At 39.2% G+C, this 24,441-nt stretch overlaps 1 protein-coding gene across 31 annotated transcripts in view; it reads right to left on the bottom strand.

The window, feature by feature from the left end:
* COL28A1 (collagen type XXVIII alpha 1 chain) overlaps positions 1-24,441 on the bottom strand; it is a 196,372-nt gene that overhangs the window by 55,353 nt on the left and 116,578 nt on the right. For all 31 annotated transcript variants that reach the window (XM_017975339.4, XM_078342703.1, XM_078342705.1 and 28 more), the window contains 4 exons: positions 14,963-15,031; positions 13,887-13,955; positions 10,450-10,518; positions 10,287-10,355 (listed from right to left, as the gene is read on the bottom strand). In XM_017975339.4, coding sequence (XP_017830828.2) covers positions 10,287-10,355; positions 10,450-10,518; positions 13,887-13,955; positions 14,963-15,031 — 276 coding nt within the window. The remainder of the gene's footprint in view (positions 1-10,286; positions 10,356-10,449; positions 10,519-13,886; positions 13,956-14,962; positions 15,032-24,441) is intronic.

Here is a 24,441-nt window from a genome sequence, read left to right as displayed (position 1 = left end):
TAGTACTTACATTTCTATTATCACTCTTTTCTTGAGTACCTCTGAAGTACCTTCAAAGCGAGTGTAAGTTCAGTGCCTGAAGTTCTCCAACTACACCTGACTGATTCATACAGTTTTCTACATCTTAAAAGGGAGATGTCTTATCTCTTTCAAACATTTTGACACCCTTCAACAAAACAAGTAAGCATAGTTAAATAAATTTTACCCCAAATCATTGAAGGTTTTATCAGAAATAATACTCTTGTTTGCCCAGTCACCCCAACCCATCCCAGATTTGATGGCTTCCTCTCTTTCATTTCTGTTCACCTGTGCCCTTCCATAATAAGGTGAGAGGTTAGGTAGGATAAAGCCAGACACCACGTGCTTCCTGCTGTGCTGCAGTAGAGAATGCACCACCCTACCTACTAACGTTCTGGCCAAGAAAAAAAACAGAACCTGGATGTAAACACATCTCAAAATCTACCAGCTTACAATAATAGATGGAAGATGGAGAAACACATAACATAACACCATGAGGATATCATCAACAAATCCTCAAGGACAAACAGCACATTCACAAACTGCAAGCTAAAAACAAGGCACGAGTCAACTTTAATTAAAAGAGATTTAAGAGCTATCTCAATCAAATGCAATGTGTGAGCATAATTTGGATCTCAGTCCCAACAAATGAATTATAGCAAATCGATGAGACAAGCTCGAAGATTTGAATGCTGGATATTTGCTACATTAAAGAGTTGTTCATATTTTTTTAGGTTTAATAATGGTATTGCAGTCAAGTTTATAGAAAGAGTGCTTGCATTTGAGTGGCAAATACTAAGGCTTTATATGGGTGATGTATGAAGATTGCTTCAGGATAATGCAGTGAGGGGAGGAGTGGAGAATACATCTAAAACAGGGCCGGGCGCGGTGGCTCATGCCTATAATCCCAGCACTTTGGGAGGCCGAGGTGGGTGGATCACGAGGTCAAGAGACTGAGACCATCCTGGTCAACATGGTGAAACCCCGTCTCTAGTAAAAATGCAAAAATTAGCTGGGCATGGTGGCACATGCCTGTAGTCCAGCTACTCGGGAGGCTGAGGCAGGAGAATTGCTTAAACCCAGGAGGCGGAGGTTGCAGTGAGCCAACATAGCGCCATTGCACTCCAGCCTGGGTAACAATAGCGAAACTCCGTCTCAAAAAAGAAAAAAAAAAAATACAGCTAAAACAAGATCAACTATGCATTGATAATTGTTAAGGAAGTGTGATAAGTAAATGACAGTTCACTAGTCTTGACACTTTTGTGCATGCTTAATAATTTTCATAATAAAATGTTTTAATGCCATCGTTAAAAATCCATAAACAATATGCAGCAAAAGTCTCTCCAGTAAACATGAGAAAGTGTTGCTGTAATAGACCTCCTTAATAATAATTCATGATTTTAAAGATATTAAACATGGGCAAAGGGGAGGAGCACACAGGTAGATTCAACATTATTAGTAGAATTTACATGTGTTGTGTATATTATCGGGCTGTACCAAATGTTACATAGTTTTTTAATATAGGGATATAGAGAGAAGGCAAGTTTTTTTTTAACAAAGTAGTATGTTTCAAGAAAAAATTTGATACTTTACTATTTAATTCATATTTTTCTTGTGAGAATGTAAGCTAAAACCTCCCCTCAACTAGTATTAATCATACTAAAACACACACACACACACACACACACACACACACACACACGGGAAAGCAAGTGAGAAAAACAGTTAAAATAAGTCTCTAGTTTAGCTCAGATCAGCCTTGTCCATGCTCAGTGTTGCTATTCATTTTCTCCTTCATAGTCTCCCTTATTCAGTTCCCTCAACCCTCAACCTTTAGGAGTGTCTGAAGGCCAACTGCGATAGGACAGCTGACCTTGTATATACCTTACTGTTCTTTCTGTCCTGCAGCCTCAGCCAGTGAATTTCAAGGTGTGTTCCATGTCATCTGTGGTGTTTCAGTGTTCACCTAGAACAAATTGTCCATCCTTATCCATATAATTGTTGACACATGGCTATGTTTCACCTATCTAAATAAACTTTTCTATCTTTCAAACTATGGGAAAATAATCTAATAGACTCTAAATCAAGTTTTAACATTCTGCAGATGTTAGAATTGGTCTGTAACATGGCATGAGGGTTGTTCCTCAGTGTATAAGTATCATACTTTGATAGATGGGAACATTAGGCACTTAATGATCTGAGAATCCACCAAAGCAGTGTCTCTCCACTATGGTGGGGTCTTTGAAAATGATCTTTTGTTGTTCGATGGGCCATGTGTCCATGTTAGCCACCACACCTGGTGAATGTGAGCAAGAGGATTGTGGGCAGGTCTTAGCCACTTGATGGCACTGGTTTTGTCATAAGGCAGCGCCATAGGTACCTAAGAAGTGCGTTAATGTGTGATATTTTCAGATATGCAGGTTATTGTCATTGGATAGAGCAACATTCACAAATAAAGGAAATTACAATAGGTTCCTGCATAGCTGGACATAGCTTCCCACGCAACAGCTGAGAGATGTTGGAGCCTGCAGAGGGAGCTCTTGTATTAGGAGATAATGAACAGACGGGCAAGCTAATTCTAGAGTTACCATTGGTGACGACATCTATCACTTTCCTAAGATGATAGTCTTACCCTTATCCCTCCTCCATGCACCCACTCTCTCAAAAGAGGAAGAATGGACTGTTTAGATGGCATACCACTTCCTCTTGGCCCATAAAAGGGATTCTAGATGGGAGATACTGCTTTCATTTTCACAGGAAATGGCCAAGTTTAGGACTATCTGCAGTACTTGTGTATGTGAACTTAACAAGTGAATCAGTGAAGACTACTTAGACCATAAATGCAGAGTGGATAATTTTAACAACTTTAAAAACATACATCATCTTATGCTGGTTCTAAAAATCATACATTGAAGCTTTCCCTGTTTAAATGAAAGAAGAAAAAGAGGAAAGTAAACACATTCACATTCTCATTAGTAAATCTTTACTTTTGCTAATATTAAAACTATTTTAATAAATAAAAATAACATTTATCAGGTTTATTATGCAGCAGGCACTTTTCACTCATTATCTTACCTGATCTTATCAACATCAACTTACTCCACTTTACAGAAAGGAAACTGAGGCTACAGCAGGACACATGACTTTCCACAAACCAGGCAGCCGGAAGCCATTCAAACCCAGGTATGACTCCAAAACCCATCTCCCATTTTGATGTTGGCTGGGACTAGACGCAAGATGCTAACTTTTCCATAGACTTTCTTCCAGCTGCTATTTAATGCAAAGACCACAGCTGTTTGGCTGTGAAACTGTGAAAGTCCTTTTCCTACATTGCCAACCACACTCTCTCAAGGAGAAGAAAGAACATCCTGGATTATAAGATTCATCCTGTATGATACTGGTCCCACATGACCTGCACAAGAATCCAGCTCTCTAAGGCTTCCCTTACCATTTTCCCTCCATTGCTATTCCTCGGTTTTGTGGTTTACTCCAACACGTTAACTGGCCTCATTCCAGATGTCCTACCTATACCAATTCTTAATCTCTCTTCTTATCCATCCTACAATGTACTTGATTTGGCAGAGTGATGCATAATATGGCTACTACACTAGTTATATTTTAATATGTTAGAATTCATAAAGATGTTTTATGTACATTATTCTATTAATTTATCAGAAAAAAACCTGTAAAGTAGGCATTATTATCCCAAATCACAGATAAGAGTGCTAAGCCTCAGGAAGACTAAATGAATTGCTGAGGTCACACAGCTAATAAGTGGCAAGGTTTCAAGGTGGAGCAGTGACAAGGAAACAAGCCATCATACCTTTCCCTGTTTAAATGAAAGAAGAAAAAGAGGAGAGTAAACACATTCACATTCTCATTAGTAAATCTTTACTTTTGCTAATATTATGGGTTTTCTAAAAATATCAATATAATATTTGAGGAAATAATCAGCCCATTAGATTATTTTCCTCCCCCTCACCGCCCCTGGCACTAATGAGGCTTTGATCATTCTCTCTCCCTTTGTACCTGCTAAGTTCCTGCCACTCTTTGAAAAGATGGTGGAAGGAAGATATTCTCATTCCAAAAGTGATTTCATGCTTTTCTACTTGGGGACAATAAAAGAAAATTAAATTAACTGTGAAAGAATCAGCCTCTTAAGGATGTTCCAAGGAATGGTACTCTAAAGATTCTGCTAAATGATGAAACTGAGGAATGACTAGGTTTTAAAATAAGGTAGAAGTCACAGTGATGATAGCAGCTGCTTAATGTTTCTTTCTGGTTTTTAAATAAAATTAAGAAATAACTACTCCAACTACCACAAATATAGGCAGAACTCTGAAAACAATTATGATATTCCACCTATGTCATGAGTTAGTACCTCTTGAATACCTCACTCATGGTAGTCAGAATGTCAATGGAAGTTTTAGAGTCTTTATTCTAGGCTTATGCACAGACAAGCCAGATATTGGCAATGTGTAATGATTACTGAATGACCATTGCCACGTGACTCAGTCATTTCTCACTGACACTCTTTAATATGAATAGGAAGATGGTACCAACTGTCAGCATGATCATCATGTGGATGAGAAAATAATTACAGATGCTAGAAAATGATCTTTTGTTGTTCCATGGGCCACGTGTCCATGTTAGCCACCACACTTGGTGAATGTGAGCAAGAGGATTGTGGGCAGGTCTTACTCAGCCAACAAAGTTCTCAAATTGCTATCACATTTCATCTCAAGTATTTTTTTACCTTTAAATTTCAAAGTATTTTGAAGCATTTTCAATTCGTTGAATCAATTTCTCTCCTAAAACTTTAATATTCACCCCAAAACCGCTGACAATTTTAAAACTTCTTGTTGATTGTTTTTTACTTTTCTCAAAATCAACTCATCAGAGATAAGCAAATGATTGCCTTTTGCCAAGAACTTCATTGGAGAGAAAGAGTCTTTCTTATTTAGCTTGGTTAGAAACCTTGAAAACAGAAACATTGATACTGCCCTTATGACAGGGAGAAGAGCAGGCTGTCTTGTACTAAAACTAAATATAATTTTCCACTGGGAGAAAGTTCCTCCAAGTCCGCATGATTAAAAATAAAAATGTGTTAATGGTGATGTGGGCGATGAATGTTAAGGGGATTTACCGTGTGTCTCCAGGTAATCATGCGAAGAGAAATACAAAGCTAGGAAAACAGCAAGGAGAGATGAAAGCAATACTGAAAGTCATGAGGTGAACTGGAGCACAGCTCAGATTTTAGAGATCAGGCATGGAACTGCATTGGGGAGTAACCTTGAAAAGTCACCTTTTTCTGGTCTTGGATATGACTCTTTATGAAACCTCTGGTTCAAACTGCCTGGCATCTAAACTTTGTATGGCTCTGGCTTTAATTAGTTCTGTTTCGGGCTGATTCTTCAGCCTGAAGCAATTTTGTAGTCATGTTACAGGGAGGTGGCTTTCTTCAAGTATACTTTGGAATTATGGGCGCTTAACTTCATTATTAAGTCTGCATCCTAGGCTAGCCCTCCTTGTTGGACACTGTTCAAAATGGAGTTCCTTGTCCAGTCTATGTCTGCCAATGGAATCCACACATTCCTAATGTATCTCTACGTGAATCAGTCCTCTGTTCCACCAGTGCCTGTTGGTGGAGTGTACATATGTGAACCATTGCACAGAACAGAGGGGCAATTCACATGCTGGGAACATTTTTGAATAATGATACTCAGTGGAATTCTACATAGACTTGCATTTTATTACTATGGGCCACTTTTGTCAAATAAAGCATGTATTTACAATACACAAACATGTAAAGTTACTGAAAATTATTTAACTCTTTGGGTTTTAGGCTTATGCTTCTCTTTACTATTTATGTAATTTAAGTTTTGACAATAGAAAAGAGGAACAATCCAACTGCACACAAAACTGCCTAGATAGAAGATGGACAGCATAGGAGATTGGACATCTGTGGATCAGGGAAGTCACGCTTTCTGCTCTGATTGATTCAACCATTTAGTTTTTCATTCATTCATCCATATCTATAGCCCCTCTCATATAAAAAACAAATATAGCATCAAAAATGTGCACATTGTAAAGAGGCAAGTTGTTCAACTTGTCTGGTCCTTCATTTCTTCATCTATAAAACAGGGGGACTGTTAAAAAATGTCATAATATTCTTGAAAAACTTAGGTAATACATAATCATTATAATAACAAGAGTAATTATACCTGTAATAACAACAACAACAATCCAACAAGTCTTTTCTGTCCACAGATTTATGCCAACAACTTGATGGTTAAGAGGTCCTAAACCCAAATCCAGATCTCCTCTGTGCAAAGATCAGCCTAAGTTCAAACACTCCAAGGCTTTGGAGACGGTCATAGCTTTCCTTGTGATGATCCAGCTTCCTGAGGGGGCCCAAAAAAAGCTAAGAGAGGGGCGTGGCAGACTGCACCTGCCCTTAGAGAACTCAGGAGAGTTATATTCCTTTTCTATGAGGCCAGAAATAAACTCTTATACTCAGGGACATCAGGAAATCAGCCCTTGGGCTACATGTACCTTATGAAGCTTTGGGGGTAAAAACACAGGAGCAGAGTTATCTGCAGCTTCTCAAAGAGAAATGAGATGTATGGCATGTTTGTCCTCAAATTATAAGAAGTTCTCTTAATATCTAAGGCTCCAGTGAAGAAAAGCAGGCAGTGATGGGTAGGGTCTTGGAGCTTGGCTTCCCCATCAATAAGCCAGGAGACTGGATTCAGGAATGAGGACACTGGATGAACACTTCCCACTTAGCAAGAAACCGAATTATCAGTTCCTCTTCCCAGCATGTTTCAAAGGTGAGTTTAAAAACTATATCTACTCTCTCCTTCAAAGTTGTAGCTTTTATCGGAATTTTTGAAATCTCTCAGAAAGTGTTGCCAAATTTGACTTAAATTAAAGGTAACTGTATCTAGAAGGACGATACCCACAGATATGGTAGTGAATTTTTCTATTTGGAAAAAAGCCATGGAGAACCACAAGGGTGCTAGATGTGAGGGACTGCTTTTTATACGTTTTGAAACACAGAAGCTTTGAGTTTAACATCTGTGTCATATGCTAAACACATGTGACCTTAACTAAACAGCACAAAAACCCACCATAAATTCATTGTCAACCTTAATGGTTTCCTTATTTCAAAACACATTTGTTTTGTAAGTTAATGCCTTAAGGCCACAATTTTAAGGTGACTACACAAAGCTTAAATGAAAAACATATCAGGATCCATATGGCTATACTACCACACACACACACACACACACACACACACACACACACACACAGTTTCTCTGTCATTTTAACTCAAAAGGGTCGAAATTTTGCACACATTTCAGTCCTGTGTTTCTGCTGCCATGGACAATTTTTGCTATTTTCAGAATTTCCCCTCCACTTTGCCAAGCCAGAAGGGCAAAGTTAACTGGAATTATCTTCCTTTCTTTGCCAGTTTCTGTCTATGAATATCTCTCTCTCTCTCTCTCTCTCTGCCTCCCTCTACCCTTAGTGCTCTGTGATATTTGTGTGTGTGTATGTTTCCAAAAATTTTCTTCAGAAAAAAAGGCCACATTGAGATGCTGAAGCCTCTGTAAAAAAAAGGAGAGATTATTTTTAAAGTTATTTAAAAGCTAGCATTTACTTTTAGACTTTATTTTCAAGTTTATGACCCAAGTTCCCTTGATTCTAAGACCAGCTCACTCTCCTAACATCTCCTTCCAGGGCTAGAGAAATTCTGAAAAACACAGTTTCCATGGGAAGAGACAAGAGGCAATGGAAGGAAGGAAAAGCAGCTGAGAGGGAGGCGGGCAGACAGGTAGGTCCTAGCTATTGCTTTTTTGCTTGAGTTCTGCCCACAGCTGGAAGCAAACTGTGGACTTCTGCTTCCACTCAGCCTCCTATGTGGGCTCCACAGACAATGAGAGTTTCACTTCAGATACATCTTCTGGCAGCATATTAGCTATTTCCAAAAACAACAGGCAAGATGAAGTTTTGAACACCTTATTTCTTACCTTTTTCCCCCTAAAATGTAGATGAAGGCATAACAAGGGACTTTTGGAGGAAAATGGCATATGACATCATTTAGTAAATGTTTTAGTCTGTATCTTGAATAATCTGACAGAGTGAAATATCCACAAGAATTGGGTTTTTAATTTTTTTTAATGGAGTCTTGCTCTGTTGCCCAGGCTGGAGTGCAATGGCATGATCTCAGCTCACTGCAACTTCCATCTTCTGGATTCAAGCAATTCTCCTGCCTCAGCCTCCCGAGTAGCTGGGATTACAGGTGTGCACCAGCATGCCTGCCTAATCTTTTTATTTTTAGTAGAGATGGGGTTTTACCATGTTGGCTGGTCTCAAACTCCTGACCTCAGGTAATCTTCCCACCTCAGCCTCCCAAAGTGCTGGGATTACAGGCAAGAGCCACCATAACCAGCTAATTTTTTAATGTTCTTTATCTGTGCCTAAGTGCCTGTCTTTATTATTCTTGCTCAATGTAAAGCAGTAACATAATTGTATAATTTAATATAACATCATGTCTACTTACATAAAAAATCTACTCTGTGAAAATGTAAATGATCATGTTTCCATTGGAATATACACATTCCAGTATATATTTAATATACTTCATTTCATGTCTTATTTTAAATAGAAATAAGCTTCTACCTCCCTAACTAAAGAAATATTCAGTATACAAGTTCTTACCTTCGCGTCAGAGCAGAAAATAATGAGGGCTACCTATTGAATTTATCTTTCTTTTTTTTAAATTTTAGCATTTTGACAGCTGCTATGCCTTAAAGAAAAAGGAATACATCAGTACCCAAATTCGGTGCAGTTTACTGATACTGCTGAGCCTTATTCAAGGATCTGATGTAGTCCTGAGTCAGACTAAGCCAGATCCTTTATCAGAGCACCTTGGGTTCATCCTCTCTGTACAGTGGACACAGCACTTCCAGATATATTATTACTGGATTTTCATCATCACCCCTAGAAACAGAGATGGGCAGGTATCAAGATTTCCCCTTAAATATGATATTTAGTGCCTTGTGTCTCCAATCTTTTATTCTACCTGGGAGAGAGCAAAGAGGCACTTCTAAGTTTTGTGGCAGGGGCAAAAACCAAGAGAAGAGGTTGGCATTAGCACACATAACATCTTTTCTCGCTAGTGACCTGGAAACATTAAAAAAACTAAGCAGACATATTTCAAAGCAAAAATTTTTCCTTTAGGGTAATATTGATCATTTATTCATTTTCCATTCATTCAACAGGTTATAGAGCTTCCATTGAATGGTAACCTACTTCTGGTGACATGAAGTTAGGAGGAAACAAGGCAAAAACCCTGCCCCAGGGGAGAAATGACAGAAGTTGCAGTTGGGGCATGAAGGGTGTTCAGGGCCATGGGAAGTATTCAAAGTCTGCTCTGAGTACAAAGAGAAGCCACCAAGGTGTTTCTAGGAAGGAATGGTATATGGTCTGATTGATGGTTTTAAAAGACCACTCTTGCTACCAAGTTATAGGAGGACAGAGGTGGGACAGAGGGAAGAACCGTGAAGAGGCTATTTTTACAGCCCAGGTAAGAGATGACATGGTCCGCTTAGCAGAAGCAGAAGGAGAAAAGGAGCCAGAGCTGAGAGAGATTTTGACAGTAGCATTGATAGGACTTACCAAAGGACTAGGCATGGAGGAAGGAGAGGGAAAGGAAGAGACCAAGGATGATACTTAGTCCTTCTGGCTTGAGCATGGGAGAGCCATTTGCAGGGTTACAGGGCAAAAATCAGGGATTTTATTTTGGATGTTAAATTAGAGTTGTTTTTGAGAAGCCCAAGAAGGGATACATGGTAAGAAACTAGATACCTGAGACCAGATCTTAAGGGAGAAAATATAGGTATTTGGAAGCCCTCAATGTGTGGACAGTGATTAAAGCCATGGGGCTGGACGAGAGTACCTAGGGAAAGAGTATGGCTAGAGGAGAGAGGAGGACTCTGACTTGAACCCTGATGTTGATATAAGAAGAGGAAGCAGCAAAGGAGTGTGAGTTGCTATCAGAGAAGGAGGAGGCAAACCATAAAGTTAGTCTACATGTTCAGATTCGTTCCCCAGAAGTCCATAGATAAGGACAAATAACTTTATCAATTATTCCAGACACCTCTACTTTTCTATCTGATAAAATATTTCATCTTTACCAAAATCACCTACCTATAGGCACACTCTTGGAAGCTAGTATGTTGCCTACTTGAAAATCTTACCTTTGCTCCAGTGTCTCCCACTCCACGTAAACCCATCGGCCCAGGGGGTCCTGGTGATCCTCGAGGTCCCTGAGATGACATAGTAAGGGAGCGAGTGAGCATCCTTGTTATATGCAACACTCAAAAGGAAGGGAGGAAGTGAAGAAAAAAATGTCCCACTTACAGGCACACCAGGATAGCCATCACCTTTGAGTCCTGGAGCACCCACTGGTCCCTGAGGGCCTTGAACACCCTGGGTAAATTCCAACATCAGTGAAATCATGAGACTCAATGATAAAACACCTGGTTAAACTTAAGCGTAACACCAACTCAATATGCCAATGGTAGATTTATAACCCAGGACTTAGAAAATGACTTATTGCTAATATTTTCATTTTTTAAACAATAAATTTTTAGTGCATTGTAAATCAAGGAGAAGTATAAAAAAGAAAATTTAGTAAGCACAATGTGAGATGAATAGAAAATAATACATAGCAAAATTTTGAGTGTGGAATAACTAGAGTTTCCCATTGTTGCATTAAATCTATTGTCTTCATTAATGGGGCCCGAATTATATTGGGAATAAGTAAAGCCAGATGAAAATAAAAACACATTAATTTTTAAAAAACAAGTTTTGAAGGGAGAGGGTTTGTGATTCATATCTTGAGAGCTAGGAAAAAGTTGTAAATATTGTTTTACAGTGATGACCTTAGGCATTCAAAACTTTTAGTAGCAGCCCTTAGTCTCCTACAGAAAGAGCAGGAAGGGGTGATTATTGTCCTTTGGATGACAGAGTTTTCTAGGACTTATAACTCTCTCACAAACAGAAATCAGAAAAATTTCTGACAAAAGTAAAATGAGGGGAGAAAAAAAAATTAAGAAGAATCTTTTAGAAGATTACCTACAAGTCCATTACACTTATATTCAAAACTTATACTTCATTTTACAACACATTCCGCTGATCTGTTATTGGTTGATAACTCTTGCAACAGCCCTTGTCAATATCAGCCCTGATTTTGATAAAGAGCTGCTCATGTTTTTAAATATTTACGGTTTTTCTTTATATTGGTAGGAAACTTTAACAGGCAGATCTTTGTTTTCCAAGAATGGAGAAAGAAAGTAGCAGCAGGACTCTTAAGAACTTACATGCCAGCAAACTTGGAGATCAAACTGCCCCTATTCCAAGTGAAAACACTGCCCAAAGTCCAACTTCCAAAACCTATTCTCAACTCTACTCCAATAAATGAATAATTGATTGGAAATGGGAAAAAATTTACATACTTTTTAAGCAATCAGAAACTTTATTTTAAAAACCATGCATGCAACAGCTGTTTTTTTCCTATTAAACTGAAAGGCTGTTTTTATGTGGTTAACCTTCCTAAGAATGATCATCTTTAGGAAACATGTGGCCACTTATAAAAATTTAATGTACTATTCACCATCAACAAAAGCTCAAGGTGATGTTTTAAAGTTGAATGAGAGAAAGGAAGCCCATGGTCTTCAGGACAGGTAAATATTGGTGAATTCCAACTACAAGAAACTGGCCACTTCTCAGAACCAATTGTTTATACTATTCCAACCACATTTAAGGTTAAAGCTCTAAACATTCATATATGAAATTTGTCCCAAAATAAATTTTCCACTTATCTCCATGTTTACACATGGAGAGGGCCATCGATAAAATAAAGCAGTAATTGTAATTGCTCCCTGGTTGAGTTAAAAGGAAAAGAAAATTGGAATCAAAATTTACTTTTCAGTTTTTATTTATATGGCCCAAACTTACAACAAATTATCAGCAGCTGCTCTTGTTTAACATCTGACACCACAGTGGAGGGAAAAACCATTAAAACACTCACAGTTTATAAACATCCTTTTTCTAGAGATCTTTGTCCTTGCTTCTGCAAAAATTTCAGGTAGCTTCTAACTTCTGTTATTAATAGGAAATATCAAGGAGCAAGAGGAGGCACAGATATTTATTTTGGCTTCCTTACAGTATTTTTATAGATGGAATTCTGCCACTTCGCTTTTCTGCACTGGATTCAAGGAAATGTCCTACAAAGTGATTTACTTCAAAGTATTTCTCTCATTCGATAGAAATTAGGGCAGAAATAGAAACCCAGTATTTTGAAATCAGCTTTAGGGGGTGTCTGGGAGACCACTGAAGTATTACACAAAATGAAATTAATGTGCTAAAACTTCCACCAGACATTCAAAGGTGAATATGACTCTCCAAAAACTGAAAAACTAATGAACTAGGGAAGAATGACAGAAAGAGTATCATTAGAGTCCAAGGGAGTAGCAAAATGCTTGGATGAAGAGGTAAATATCTTTAAATACCATCACCTATGATACCTAATAATCATCAGCAGGAAACAGGTGGGGCCTATAAACTCTGACAGCACATTTAATTGAATTGTATTCCTACTGCAAATAGAAGTAGAGAGAGAGATGTATAAGTCATGAATTATGACTTCACAGCTATCAATTTATTAAAATTGTCATGCAGAAGTAATTGATCAAGGTCATATCTGTAGTTTTCACACTAGAAAATTTGCTCTTGTCTCCTTGAGTTGTCTATATAGCTTGTGTTTCTAAAGAGACTGGTCTACATAGTTTGGGCTACCTTGGGATCTGGGGGAAGCAGATGAACAATTTGTCCAAGTTTGCCCAAGATTTTCCCAGTTTTGGCCCTTAAAGTCATGCATTCCAGGAACCCCTTCAATCCTGGGCAAACTAGGGAGGCTGTGACTCTAGCAGGGAGGACTGACTGTTAAAGCCAGAGGAACAGGGAGACTCAAGATTCTCCTTTACTTTTAATAAGAACCACTCCAATTTATGTCAGTTTTACATAACAGGTTTTGCATCATATTTTATTTAAAAGATGACTCCATGTTTTCTTCTTTTAACTTTGAAAGTCATCAATTTAGTACTTGAACCCTTTTATCTAGATGAGACAACTTAATATGGGAGCATATAAGCAAGCTTCAAAGCTATATAACAACATGTTATTGATTTAAAAAGTGCTAATTATGGGGCCCTGAAGCCTGTCTTCATAAACAGATCTGCTGGATGATACCCAGGAATGTTATAAACGCTAAATTTTGCTGTGATGCTGGGTATAGTGTGAGAAGGAAAATGGTGCTTTGTTGCCATGAAAAACCACACATGATTACAGAAACATGGTTTCTTCTTAATTATTTGTATTTCCCTTTGAAATAACTCCAAAGGATGAATAATCAAAGCAGGAAAATTTTATTCAACAAAGCTTCCAAACACAGATGATTTTTTGGACAATGTTTTGCAGAATGGATACTTTAGGCATTAACATGTAAATGAAGAAGCCAGAGGCCATTTAATTCCTTGTATCACAGACAGTGCAAAAGAGCATTTTCAAACAATTATCTAATAAGCAAAAATTTAACCATAAGAGCTACTTTTCCCACATGTATGAAAAATAACGATGTGATTGCTTATTTTTTTTAATAAAAGGTAATAGCTATATTCTTACATTTTAGTTCATCAATGTAGAGACTTTGCAAGTAGAAAAATCAACTTATGCATTAAATCAACCTTTTTTTATTTCAAATACAGAAAAACAAAAAAAACATGAATAAAGCATACCTTTGGTCCTCGAATAGAAAGTCCAGGTTCTCCTTTAAATCCAGGCATCCCAGGTCCTCCTCTCTCTCCCTGTACATTTCAAATGACATTTCACAGGCTACAGTTGTGCAATAAACCATGTGACACATAGCAAAAAAAGAGCATTGGCCACTCTGTAAAGAGCTTAATCTGTCCATCTCTGACCTTGAGAAAGTATATTCTTCAAACATATTTGAGGGGAATTTCAAATCCTAAGTAAATAACACCTGTCAGTAAAGACTATTACTGCTGTTAGGAGAAAGTCCATTGAAATAATATGTGGCAATTCAGACTCAAATATTTAGACTTCAGGAATGGTCATTCTTACCTAAAGTTTAAATATTTGAGTCTGAATTGCCACATATTATTTCAATGGACTTTCTCCTAACAGCAGTAATAGTCTTTACTGACAGGTGTCAGTGAAGGCCAGGTGCAGTGGCTTACACCTATGAATCAAACACTTTGGGAAGCCAAGGCAGGTGGATCACTTGAATCCAGGAGTTTGAGACCAGCCTGGCCAACATGGCGAAATCCTGACTCTACTAAAACTACAAAAATTATTCAGGTATGGTGGCACACCTGTAATCCCAGCTACTTGGGTGGCTGAGGCAGGAGAATCACTTGAGCTCAGAAGGGGAGGCTGCAGTGAGCCAAGATCACACCACTGCCCTCCAGCCTGGGGACAGAGTGAGACTCTGTCTCAAAAAACCAACCAACCAACAAACTTGAGTGGATATCTCTTCTGCTAGACTCTTCAATTATAAATACCAGTGGATTCTTCTGAATAAATGTACTAAATTCTTACCTGCATTGGGGTTTAGGATTTGGAAAAGGTAAAGAAGGGTAAAGTGACAAGCTTGGGACTAGGAGCACAAAATCTGGATTTTGTCCTAACTCTGCTGCTGGCTATAGTTTGCTTACCTGTGAAGTTTCAGAGTTGAACTGAATTATTTCTAAGACTTTTTCAAAACTAAAATTCTAGTTCACCGATACTATGATTTTTTTTCTCCAACTGCCAAAGGGTCAAGAAAAATAAAATAATTCCCAAGAATATATACCTTTGGCCCAGGTGGTCCAGGAATTGATGTTCCAGGCATTCCAAAGGGGCCCATAATGCCCGGTTCACCCTTAAAAACAGCAAAATGCTCAGTTCATTTCAAGCAGAGAAAGCACACAGAGACAATATTAAGAAGAGTATAGAAATGTCTGCAGATTTTTAAATAATATTATGACCTCTACCTGCTTCAAAGACCAATGTGAAAATAATTTAAGCATCTTTTGTAAACCACTGCTAAAGTATTGACTAGTAAGATTTTAGTGCTTTTAAATAAATATATTTAATTAATTACTGAAGGTTAAGAAAAGTTATCTCTTGTATATTCTTTTATTAGCCAAAAAAAATTATGCAATTCATGGTGCTTCCCTTTTGTGTTGTGTGCTGGGAAGTTCAGAGAGAAAATTTTTTTTCAATATAACAATTATCTTCAGCAAATGTTTTAGGGTGTACTTCTAGGTTATAACTCTTTTTTCTTTGTTGTTTTACTTCAATGGCCCAAGGTATAACGGTCTTCCATTCTCTGTTATCTAACATCCTTTTTGAGAAGTAGAACCCCTAGGGGCTGGGCACGGTGGCCCACACCTGTAATCCCAGCACGATGGGAGGCCAAGGCAGGCAGATCACTGAGGTCAGGAGTTTGAGGCCAGCGTGGCCAACATGGCAAAACCCTATCTCTACTAAAAATACAAAAAACTAGCTGGGCATGGTGTTGTGTGCCTGTAATCCTAGCTCAGGAGGCTGAGGCAGGAGAATTGCTCAAACCCAGGAGGCGGAGGTTGCAGTGAGCTTAGATCGCACCACTGAACTCCAGCCTGAGCAACAGAGCAAACTGTTGTCTCAAAACAAAAAGAAGTTAGAAAACCTATGATTTTTAAAAATAACATTTTTAATAGAACATTTTAAACATTTGGTGGGAGAGGTATCTAATATTTAGTTAGAGTCTCAAAGACTCAAACTAGAGCAGCAGATAATTCTTCTGTTCCATCTGGATCTAGACCAGTGATTCTCAAATTTTAGAGAGCAGAGAAATTAACAGGAAAGTTTGGTAATATGTAGTCCTGGGTTCAAACTCCAGAGATTCTGATTCAATAGATCTAAAGGCCAGGACCCAGGATTATTAATTTTTATTAAGCATCCCTAGTAAAAACCACTATTCCAGGCCAGGCGCCGTGGCTCACGCCTGTAATTCCAGCACTTTGGGAGGCCGAGGCGGGTGGATCACAAGGTCAAGAGATCCAGACCATCCTGGTCAACATGGTGAAACCCTGTCTCTACTAAAAAATACAAAAAATTAGCTGGGCATGGTGGTGCGTGCCTGTAATCCCAGCTACTCAGGAGGATGAGGCAGGAGGATTGCCTGAACCCAGGAGGGGGAGGTTGCGGTGAGCCGAGATCGTGCCATTGCACTCCAGCCTGGGTAACAAGAGCAAAACGCCATCTCAAAAAAAATAAGAAAGAAAGAAAAACACTATTCCAGAGCAATAAATGACCCACTGGGATATAAGAAGAAAATATTACAATTTATCTCTATATTTTTATCTCATTTATTAACATTTCAATTATTTATATAAATTCATATCAGTACTATGGTTTATTAATAAAAATTACAATTAAAAAATTAAAAATCTGTGGAGTGTGATCAAAATTTTACTGAAAGGATCTATAATCAAAATAGTTTGGAAACTACTTCTCTAGAGTAGGCGGGCCAAATCCAGCCCATCCCTGGTTTTACATAGCCTTGAGCTTTGAATGGTTTTCACACTTTCAAGTGGTCATTATATAAGAAACTACATAATATATTCAATTTTGCCTCTTGGGCCACAGAACCTAAAATATTTACTATCTGGACCTTTACCCCAAAAAAACCCCACAAAAACCCAGTGCGGAGATGAGTCGTGGAAAATAAGCTATTTCTATGCTATGTCTAAAGCTGACCCTCTAGGTTCTGACTCATGTCCTTTAAAAATTCAATCGCATGAGCTTCCTATTCAGTTATGCTGCTTCCTCCAGCAGGGACTCATCAGTCATATTCAGCAGTGATGACCCCTGCCCAAGGCCATATTCATCTGCAGAGCTGAGGCCTCCCACTATATTGATTAGCCAATACAACAAACAAGCCCAGCACACTGGTCGACCGGGACCTAGTTCATGCCATGGCATGTATGTGCCTGTCCTTAAATCCAAACCTGGAAGGAAATGGCACAGGACACAGGAAGAATTGGGAAACACAATAAACCCCCATCCAAAGGAACAGTACATGAACTGGTTAAAATTCTTTACTAAAACTAAAGGAAAAGCAAAATTATGTCTCTAGATTTAATTCTACTTTTTTTTAAAAAAGAGATCAATTACTTTTAAAATATGAAAAGTATCATGGAAAGTATGCAATTCTCTTAAAGACCCTGTATTAAGGGATGATTACGCTTTAACATATAACAATTCTTCACCTTCATCTTTAAAAAGTTTTATTTCAGGAGGACTCAAGATGGCGCTGTGAGAACAACCCAGGATTGAAGCTCTCGGTGCATGCGCGGAGAGGGTGAGTCAGGGCTGCATTTCCAGACGGATTTTTGTTGCCCACAGAACAGGGAAATTCCCAGGTATAAAAGAGATGCGGGACGCCAGGCAGAGATTTTGGCTGGTGTAGCCGGCAGCTGGTGCGGCGGCAGCCCGCACCGTTAGTGCAGCGGCGCTACACAGCGCTCTGCACAAAGCGCACTGGTCTGGATGCCCTGCTGAACCGGCAACCTGAGACTTGAGAGGGCTGAACTTGAGACTGAACGGCACTTGGACAGTGAGCCAGCCCAGGAAATTCCAGGGACACAACGTTTGGGGTAGCGCAGTGCAACAAACAAAACGGCGATTCCAAACACTCCCGGTGGAGAGGTTCCCTGAGAGTGCAGCTCCGTGGGGGACGGGGTCCGCCATTACTGAGGCAACCCGCCCCTACTGAGGTACACGCCCATTGCTGACGCAGCCTGCCATTGCCGAGGCAACCCCATACAACAGAGAGACTCTGCCACAGGGCATAGCCTGTGGCAGCAGGGCAGAGACCACAGCAGAAAGGCAGAGCCTGCAGCAACAGGGTGAACCTCACACCAGCAGGGCAGAGCCTCGGCAGGCAAATAGTGACTAGACTTCCTCCTAGCTGGGCAAGATAGCACAATGGACACTCAAAAATAAAGCCCCAAATCCCCCAGACAGAGCATCTGAGAAAAAAAGGGTTTTTTTAATGAGTTCTGTTGCAGCAGAATTAAACATAGCAGCCTAACAGCCCTGAATGAACAACAGAGCTCAGCAATTGAGCTCCTATAAAGTACAGACTGTCTCCTCAAGCAGCTCCCTGACCCCTCTATATCCAAAAGACTGACATTTGGCAGGCATCATTCTGGGACAAAGATAGCAGAAAAAGAAACTGGTAGCATCCCTCACTGTTCCGCAGCTGCTATAGGTGCACCCCAGACAAGCAGGGCCTAGAGTGGACCTCAGCAGTCGTACAGTGAAGGGGCTAGACTGGTAGAAGGAAAACCAAGTAACAGAAATACTTCATCATCAACAATCTGGGTGTCCACTCAGAGACCCAATCGAAAAGTCAGCAACTACACAGACGACAGGTGGATAAATCCACAAAGATGGGAAGAAACCAGCACAAAAAGGAGGAAAACACCCAAAACCAGAACATCTCGCCTCCTAGAAAGGACCAAAACTCCTCACCAGCAAGGGAACAAAGCTGGACAAAGAATGACTGTGACAAAATGACGGAATTAGACTTCAGAAGGTGGATAATGAGAAACTTTTGTGAGCTAAAAGAACATGTTTTAAATCAATGCAAAAAACTAAGAATCTTGAAAAAAGATATGAAAAAGATTCGAGGAAATGATAACAAGAATGGATAACTTAGAGAGGAATATGAATGAATTAAAGGAGCTGAAAAACACAATACGAGAACTTCGCGAAGCATGCACAAGTTTCAATAGCCGAATTGACCAAGCAAAAGAAAGAATATCAGAAGTCGAAGATCAACTCAATGAAATAAAACGAGAAACCAAGATCAGAGAAAAAAGCGCAAAAAGGAAGGAACAAAGCCTCCAAGAAATCTGGGACTATGTGAAGAGACCTAACCTATGTTTGATAGGTGTACCAGAAGGGGACGAAGAGAATGAATCCAAGCTGGAAAATACCCTTCAGGACATTATCCAGGAAAATTTCCCCCACCTAGCAAGACAGGCCAACACTCAAATGCAGGAAATACAGAGAACACCACAAAGATATTCTGCAAGAAGAGCAACCCCAAGGCACATGATCGTCAGATTCAACAAGGTTGAAATAAAGGAGAAAATACTAAGGGCAGCCAGAGAGAAAGGTCGGGTCACCCACAAAAGGAAGCCTATCAGACTCACAGCAGATCTCTCGGCAGAAACACTACAAGCCAGAAGAGAGTGGGGGCCAATATTCAACATCCTTAAAGAAAAGAACTTTCAACCCAGAATTTCATATCCAGCCAAAGTGAGCTGCATAAGTGAAGGAAAAATAAAATCCTTTGTGAACAAGCAAGTACTCAGAGATTTTGTCACCACCAGGCCTGCTTTACAAGAGCTCCTAAAAGAGGCACTACACATAGAGAGGAACAACCAGTACCAGCAATTCCAAAATCACACTAAATGCTAAAGAGCATCAACACAATGAAGAATCTACAACAACTAACGGGCAAAATAGCCAGCTAGCATCAAAATGGCAGTATCAAATTCACACATAACAATATTAACCCTAAATGTAAATGGACTAAATGCACCAATCAAAAGACACAGACTGGCAAATAGGAAAAAAATCCAAAACCCATCAGTGTGCTGTATCCAGGAAACCCATCTCACATACAAGGATACACAAAGGCTCAAAATAAAGGGATGGAGGAAGATTAACCAAGCAAATGGAGAGCAAAAGAAAGCAGGATTTGCAATTCTCATCTCTGATAAAATAGACTTTAAAGCAACAAAGATCAAAAGAGACAAAGAAGGCCATTACATAATGGTAAAAGGATCGATACAAGAAGAGCTAATGATCCTAAACATATATGGACCCAATACAGGAGCATGCAGATACATAAGGCAAGTTCTTAATGACCTACAAAAAGACTTAGACTCCCACACAATAAGAGTGGGAGACTTTAACACTCCACTGTCAATATTAGACAGATCAACCAGACAGTAAACCAACAAGGATATTCAGGGCTTGAACTCAGACCTGGAGCAAGCAAACCTGATAGACATTTACAGAACTCTCCACCCCAAATCCACAGAATATACATTCTTCTCAGCACCACATCACACCTACTCTAAAATCGACCACATAACTGAAAGTAAAGCACTGCTCAGCAAATGCAAAACAACTGAAGTCATAACAAACAGCCTCTCAGACCATAGTGCAATCAAGTTAGAACTCAGAATTCAGAAACCAACCCAGAACCGCACAGCTTCATGGAAACTGAACAACTGGCTCTTGAATGTTGACTGGATAAACAATGAAATGAAGGCAGAAAAAAGAAGTCCTTCAAAACCAGTGAGAACGAAGACACAACATGCCAGAATCTCTGGGACACATTTAAAGCAGTCTCTAGAGGAAAGTATATAGCAATAAGTGCCCATATGAGGAGAATAGAGAGATCCAAATTTGACACCCTATTGTCAAAATTGAAAGAGCTAGAGGAGCAAGATCAAAAAGCTCAAAACCCAGCAGAAGACAAGAAATGACTAAGATCAGAGCTGAACTGAAGGAGATTGAGACATGAAAAACCCTTCAAAAAATCAATAAATCCAAGAGCTGGTTTTTTGAAAAGATCAACAAAATAGACAGACCACTAGCCAGATTGATTAAAAATAAAAGAGAGTACAACCAAATAGATGCAATAAAAAATGATAAAGGGGAAATCACCACAGATTCCACAGAAATTCAAATCATCATCAGAGAATATTTCAAACAACTCTATGCACATAAACTAGTAAACCTGGAAGAAACTGATAAATTCCTGGACTCCTGTGTCCTCCCAAGCCTAAACCAGGAGGAAGCTGAAACTATGAATAGACCAATAACAAGGTCAGAAGTCGAGGCAGCAATTAAGAGCCTACCACACAAAAAAAGCCCAGGTCCAGACGGGTTCACAGCCGAATTCTACCAGATACAAAAAGAGAAGCTGGTACCATTCCTTCTGAAACTATTCCAAATAATACAAAAAGAGGGAATCCTTCCCAAATCATTTTATGAGACCAATATCATCCTGATACCAAAACCCGCAGAGACCCAACAAGAAGAGAAAACTTCAGGCCAATATCCATGATGAACATAGATGCAAAAATCTTCAATAAAATATTGGCAAGCCGATTGCAACAGCAAATCAAAAAACTTATTCATCATGATCAAGTAGGATTCATCCCTGGGATGCAAGGCTGATTCAACATATGCAAGTCTATAAATGTAATTCACCACATAAACAGAACCAAAAACAAAAACCACATGATTATCTCGATTGATGCAGAGAAGGCATTTGACAAAATTTAACAGCCCTTTATGCTAAAAACCCTCAATAAACTCGGTATCGATGGAACGTATCTCAAAGTAATAAAAGCTATTTATGACAAACCAACAGCCAATATCATATTGAATGGGCAAAAACTAGAAGCATTTCCTTTGAAATCCGGCACTAGACAAGGATGCCCTCTTTCACCACTCCTATTCAATATAGTACTGGAAGTTCTAGCCAGAGCAATCAGGCAAGAAAAATAAATAAAGGGTATTCAAATAGGAAAGGTGGAAGCCAAATTGTCTCTATTTGCAGACAACATGATAGTATACCTAGAAGACCCCATCGCCTCAGCCCAAAAACTCCTGAAACTGATAAGCAACTTCAGCAGAGTCTCAGGATATAAAGTCAATGTCCAAAATCACAAGCATTCCTCTACACCAATAACAGACTTAAAGAAAGCCAAATCAAGAACGAACTGCCATTCACAATTGCTACAAAAAGAATAAAATACCTAGGAATACAACTCACAAGCAATGTAAGGGACCTCTTCAAGGAAAACTACAAACCACTGCTCAACGAATAAGAGAGGACACAAACTGATGGAGAAACATTCCATGTACATGGTTAGGAATAATTAATATCGTGAAAATGGCTATACAGCCCAAAGCAATTTACAGAATCAACGCTATCCCCATCAAGCTACCATTGACTTTCTTCACAGAACTGGAAAAAACCACCATGAACTTCATATGGAACCAAAAGAGAGCGCGCATAGCCAAGTCAATTCTAAGCAAAAAGAACACAGTGGGGGGCATCACACTACCGGATTTCAAACTATACTACAAGGCTACAGTAATCAAAACAGCATGGTACTGGTACCAAAACAGAGATATAGACCAATGGAACAGAACAGAGGCATCGGAGGCAACACAACATATCTACAACCATACAATCTTTCATAAACCTGACAAAAACAAGCAATGGGGAAAGGATTCCCTGTTTAACAAATGGTGTTGGGAAAACTGGCTAGCCATGTGCAGAAAGCAGATACTGGACCCCTTCCTGACACCTTACACTAAAATTAACTCCAGATGGATTAAAGACTTAAACATAACACCTGGCACCATAAAAACCCTAGAAGAAAATCTAGGCAAAACCATCGAGGACATAGGAGTAGGCAAGGACTTCATGAACAAAACACCAAAAGCATTGGCAACAAAAGCCAAAATAGACAAATGGGACCTAATGAAACTCCACAGCTTCTGCATGGCAAAAGAAACAGTCACTAGAGTGAATCGGCAACCAACAGAATGGGAAAAAATTTTTGCAGTTTACCCATCTGACAAAGGACTGATATCCAGAATTTACAAAGAACTCAAACAGATTTACAGGAAAAAAACAAACAAGCCCATTCAAAATTGGGCAAAGGATATGAACAGACACTTTACGAAAGAAGACATATATGAGGCCAACAATCATATGAAAAAATGCTCATCGTCACTGGTCATCAGAGAGATGCAAATCAAAACCACATTGAGATACCATCTCACGCCAGTTAGAATGGTGATCATTAAAAAATCTGGAGACAACAGATGCTCGAGAGGATGTGGAGAAAAAGGAACACTTTTACACTGTTGGTGGGAGTGTCAATTAGTTCAACCATTGTGGAAGACAGTGTGGCAATTCCTCAAGGTCTTAGAAACAGAAATTCCAATTGACCCAGCAATCCCATTACTGGGTATATATACAAAGGACTATAAATCGTTCTACTATAAGGACACAGGCACACGAATGTTCATTGCAGCACTGTTTATAATAGCAAAGACCTGGAATCAACCCAAATGCCCAATGATGATAGACTGGATTGGGAAAATGTGGCATGTATACACCATGGAATATTATGCAGCAATCAGAAATGATGAGTTTGTGTCGTTTGGAGGGACATGGAAGAATCTGGAGAACATCATTCTTAGCACACTGACACAAGAACAGAAAATGAAATACCGCATATTCTCACTTACAGGCGGGTGATGAAAAATGAGAACACATGGACACAGGGAGGGGAGTACTAAACACTGGGGTCTATTGGGGGGGAAAGGGGAGGGCCAGCGGCGGGGGGGAGGTGGGGAAGAATAGCCTGGGGAGAAATGCCAAATGTAGGTGAAGGGGAGAAAGGAAGCAAAACACACTGCCATGTGTGTACCTATGCAACAGTCTTGCATATTCTGCACATGTACCCCAAAACCTAAAATGCAATAAAAAATTTAAAAAAAAAGAAAGTTTTATTTCAAAACACAGAAAACTGTCCACTTTGAAATAGAGTAGGACATAAAGAGTAATCTGTTATTAATACTAATACAACACATTTGTTGCATAGTGGCACTTCTCATAATGTGCTTCTTGAACTCCCTGGAGCACAGGGCATTTACTCATGAGAAGTACAGATTCCTGGGCCCACTCACCTACTGAATCCAGATAGCTGAGGATGGTAACAAGAAATCTGGATTTGTAACAATCTCCAGGTGATACCGATGGGCAATGAATAAGTTTAAGAGTCACTGGTGTACCGGTGATGTTTTATTTTGTACCTGATCTTACCTTGTCAGCACCATTTTTTAAAATTTGCAATCCCCTTACTGGGTATATACCCAAAGGATTATAAATCAGACTATTATAAAGACACATGCAGAAATATGTTCATTACGGTACTGTTTACAATAGCAAAGACTTGAAATCAACCCAAATGCCCGTCAATGATAGACTGGATAAAAAAAATATGGCAAATATGCACCATGGGATAATGGAATACTATGCGGCCATAAAAAAGGATGAGTTCATGTCCTTGCAGGGACATGGATGAAGCTGGAAACCATCATTTTCAGCAAACTGACACAAGAATAGAAAACCAAACACCGCATGTTCTCACTCATAAGTGGGTGTTGAACAGTGAAAACACATGAACT

Source organism: Callithrix jacchus, chromosome 11, assembly GCF_049354715.1.
Source record: "Callithrix jacchus isolate 240 chromosome 11, calJac240_pri, whole genome shotgun sequence".
Lineage (NCBI taxonomy): Eukaryota > Metazoa > Chordata > Mammalia > Primates > Cebidae > Callithrix > Callithrix jacchus.
Note: the sequence above shows the minus strand (reverse complement) of the source record. Positions and strands in the feature narration are given on the sequence as shown.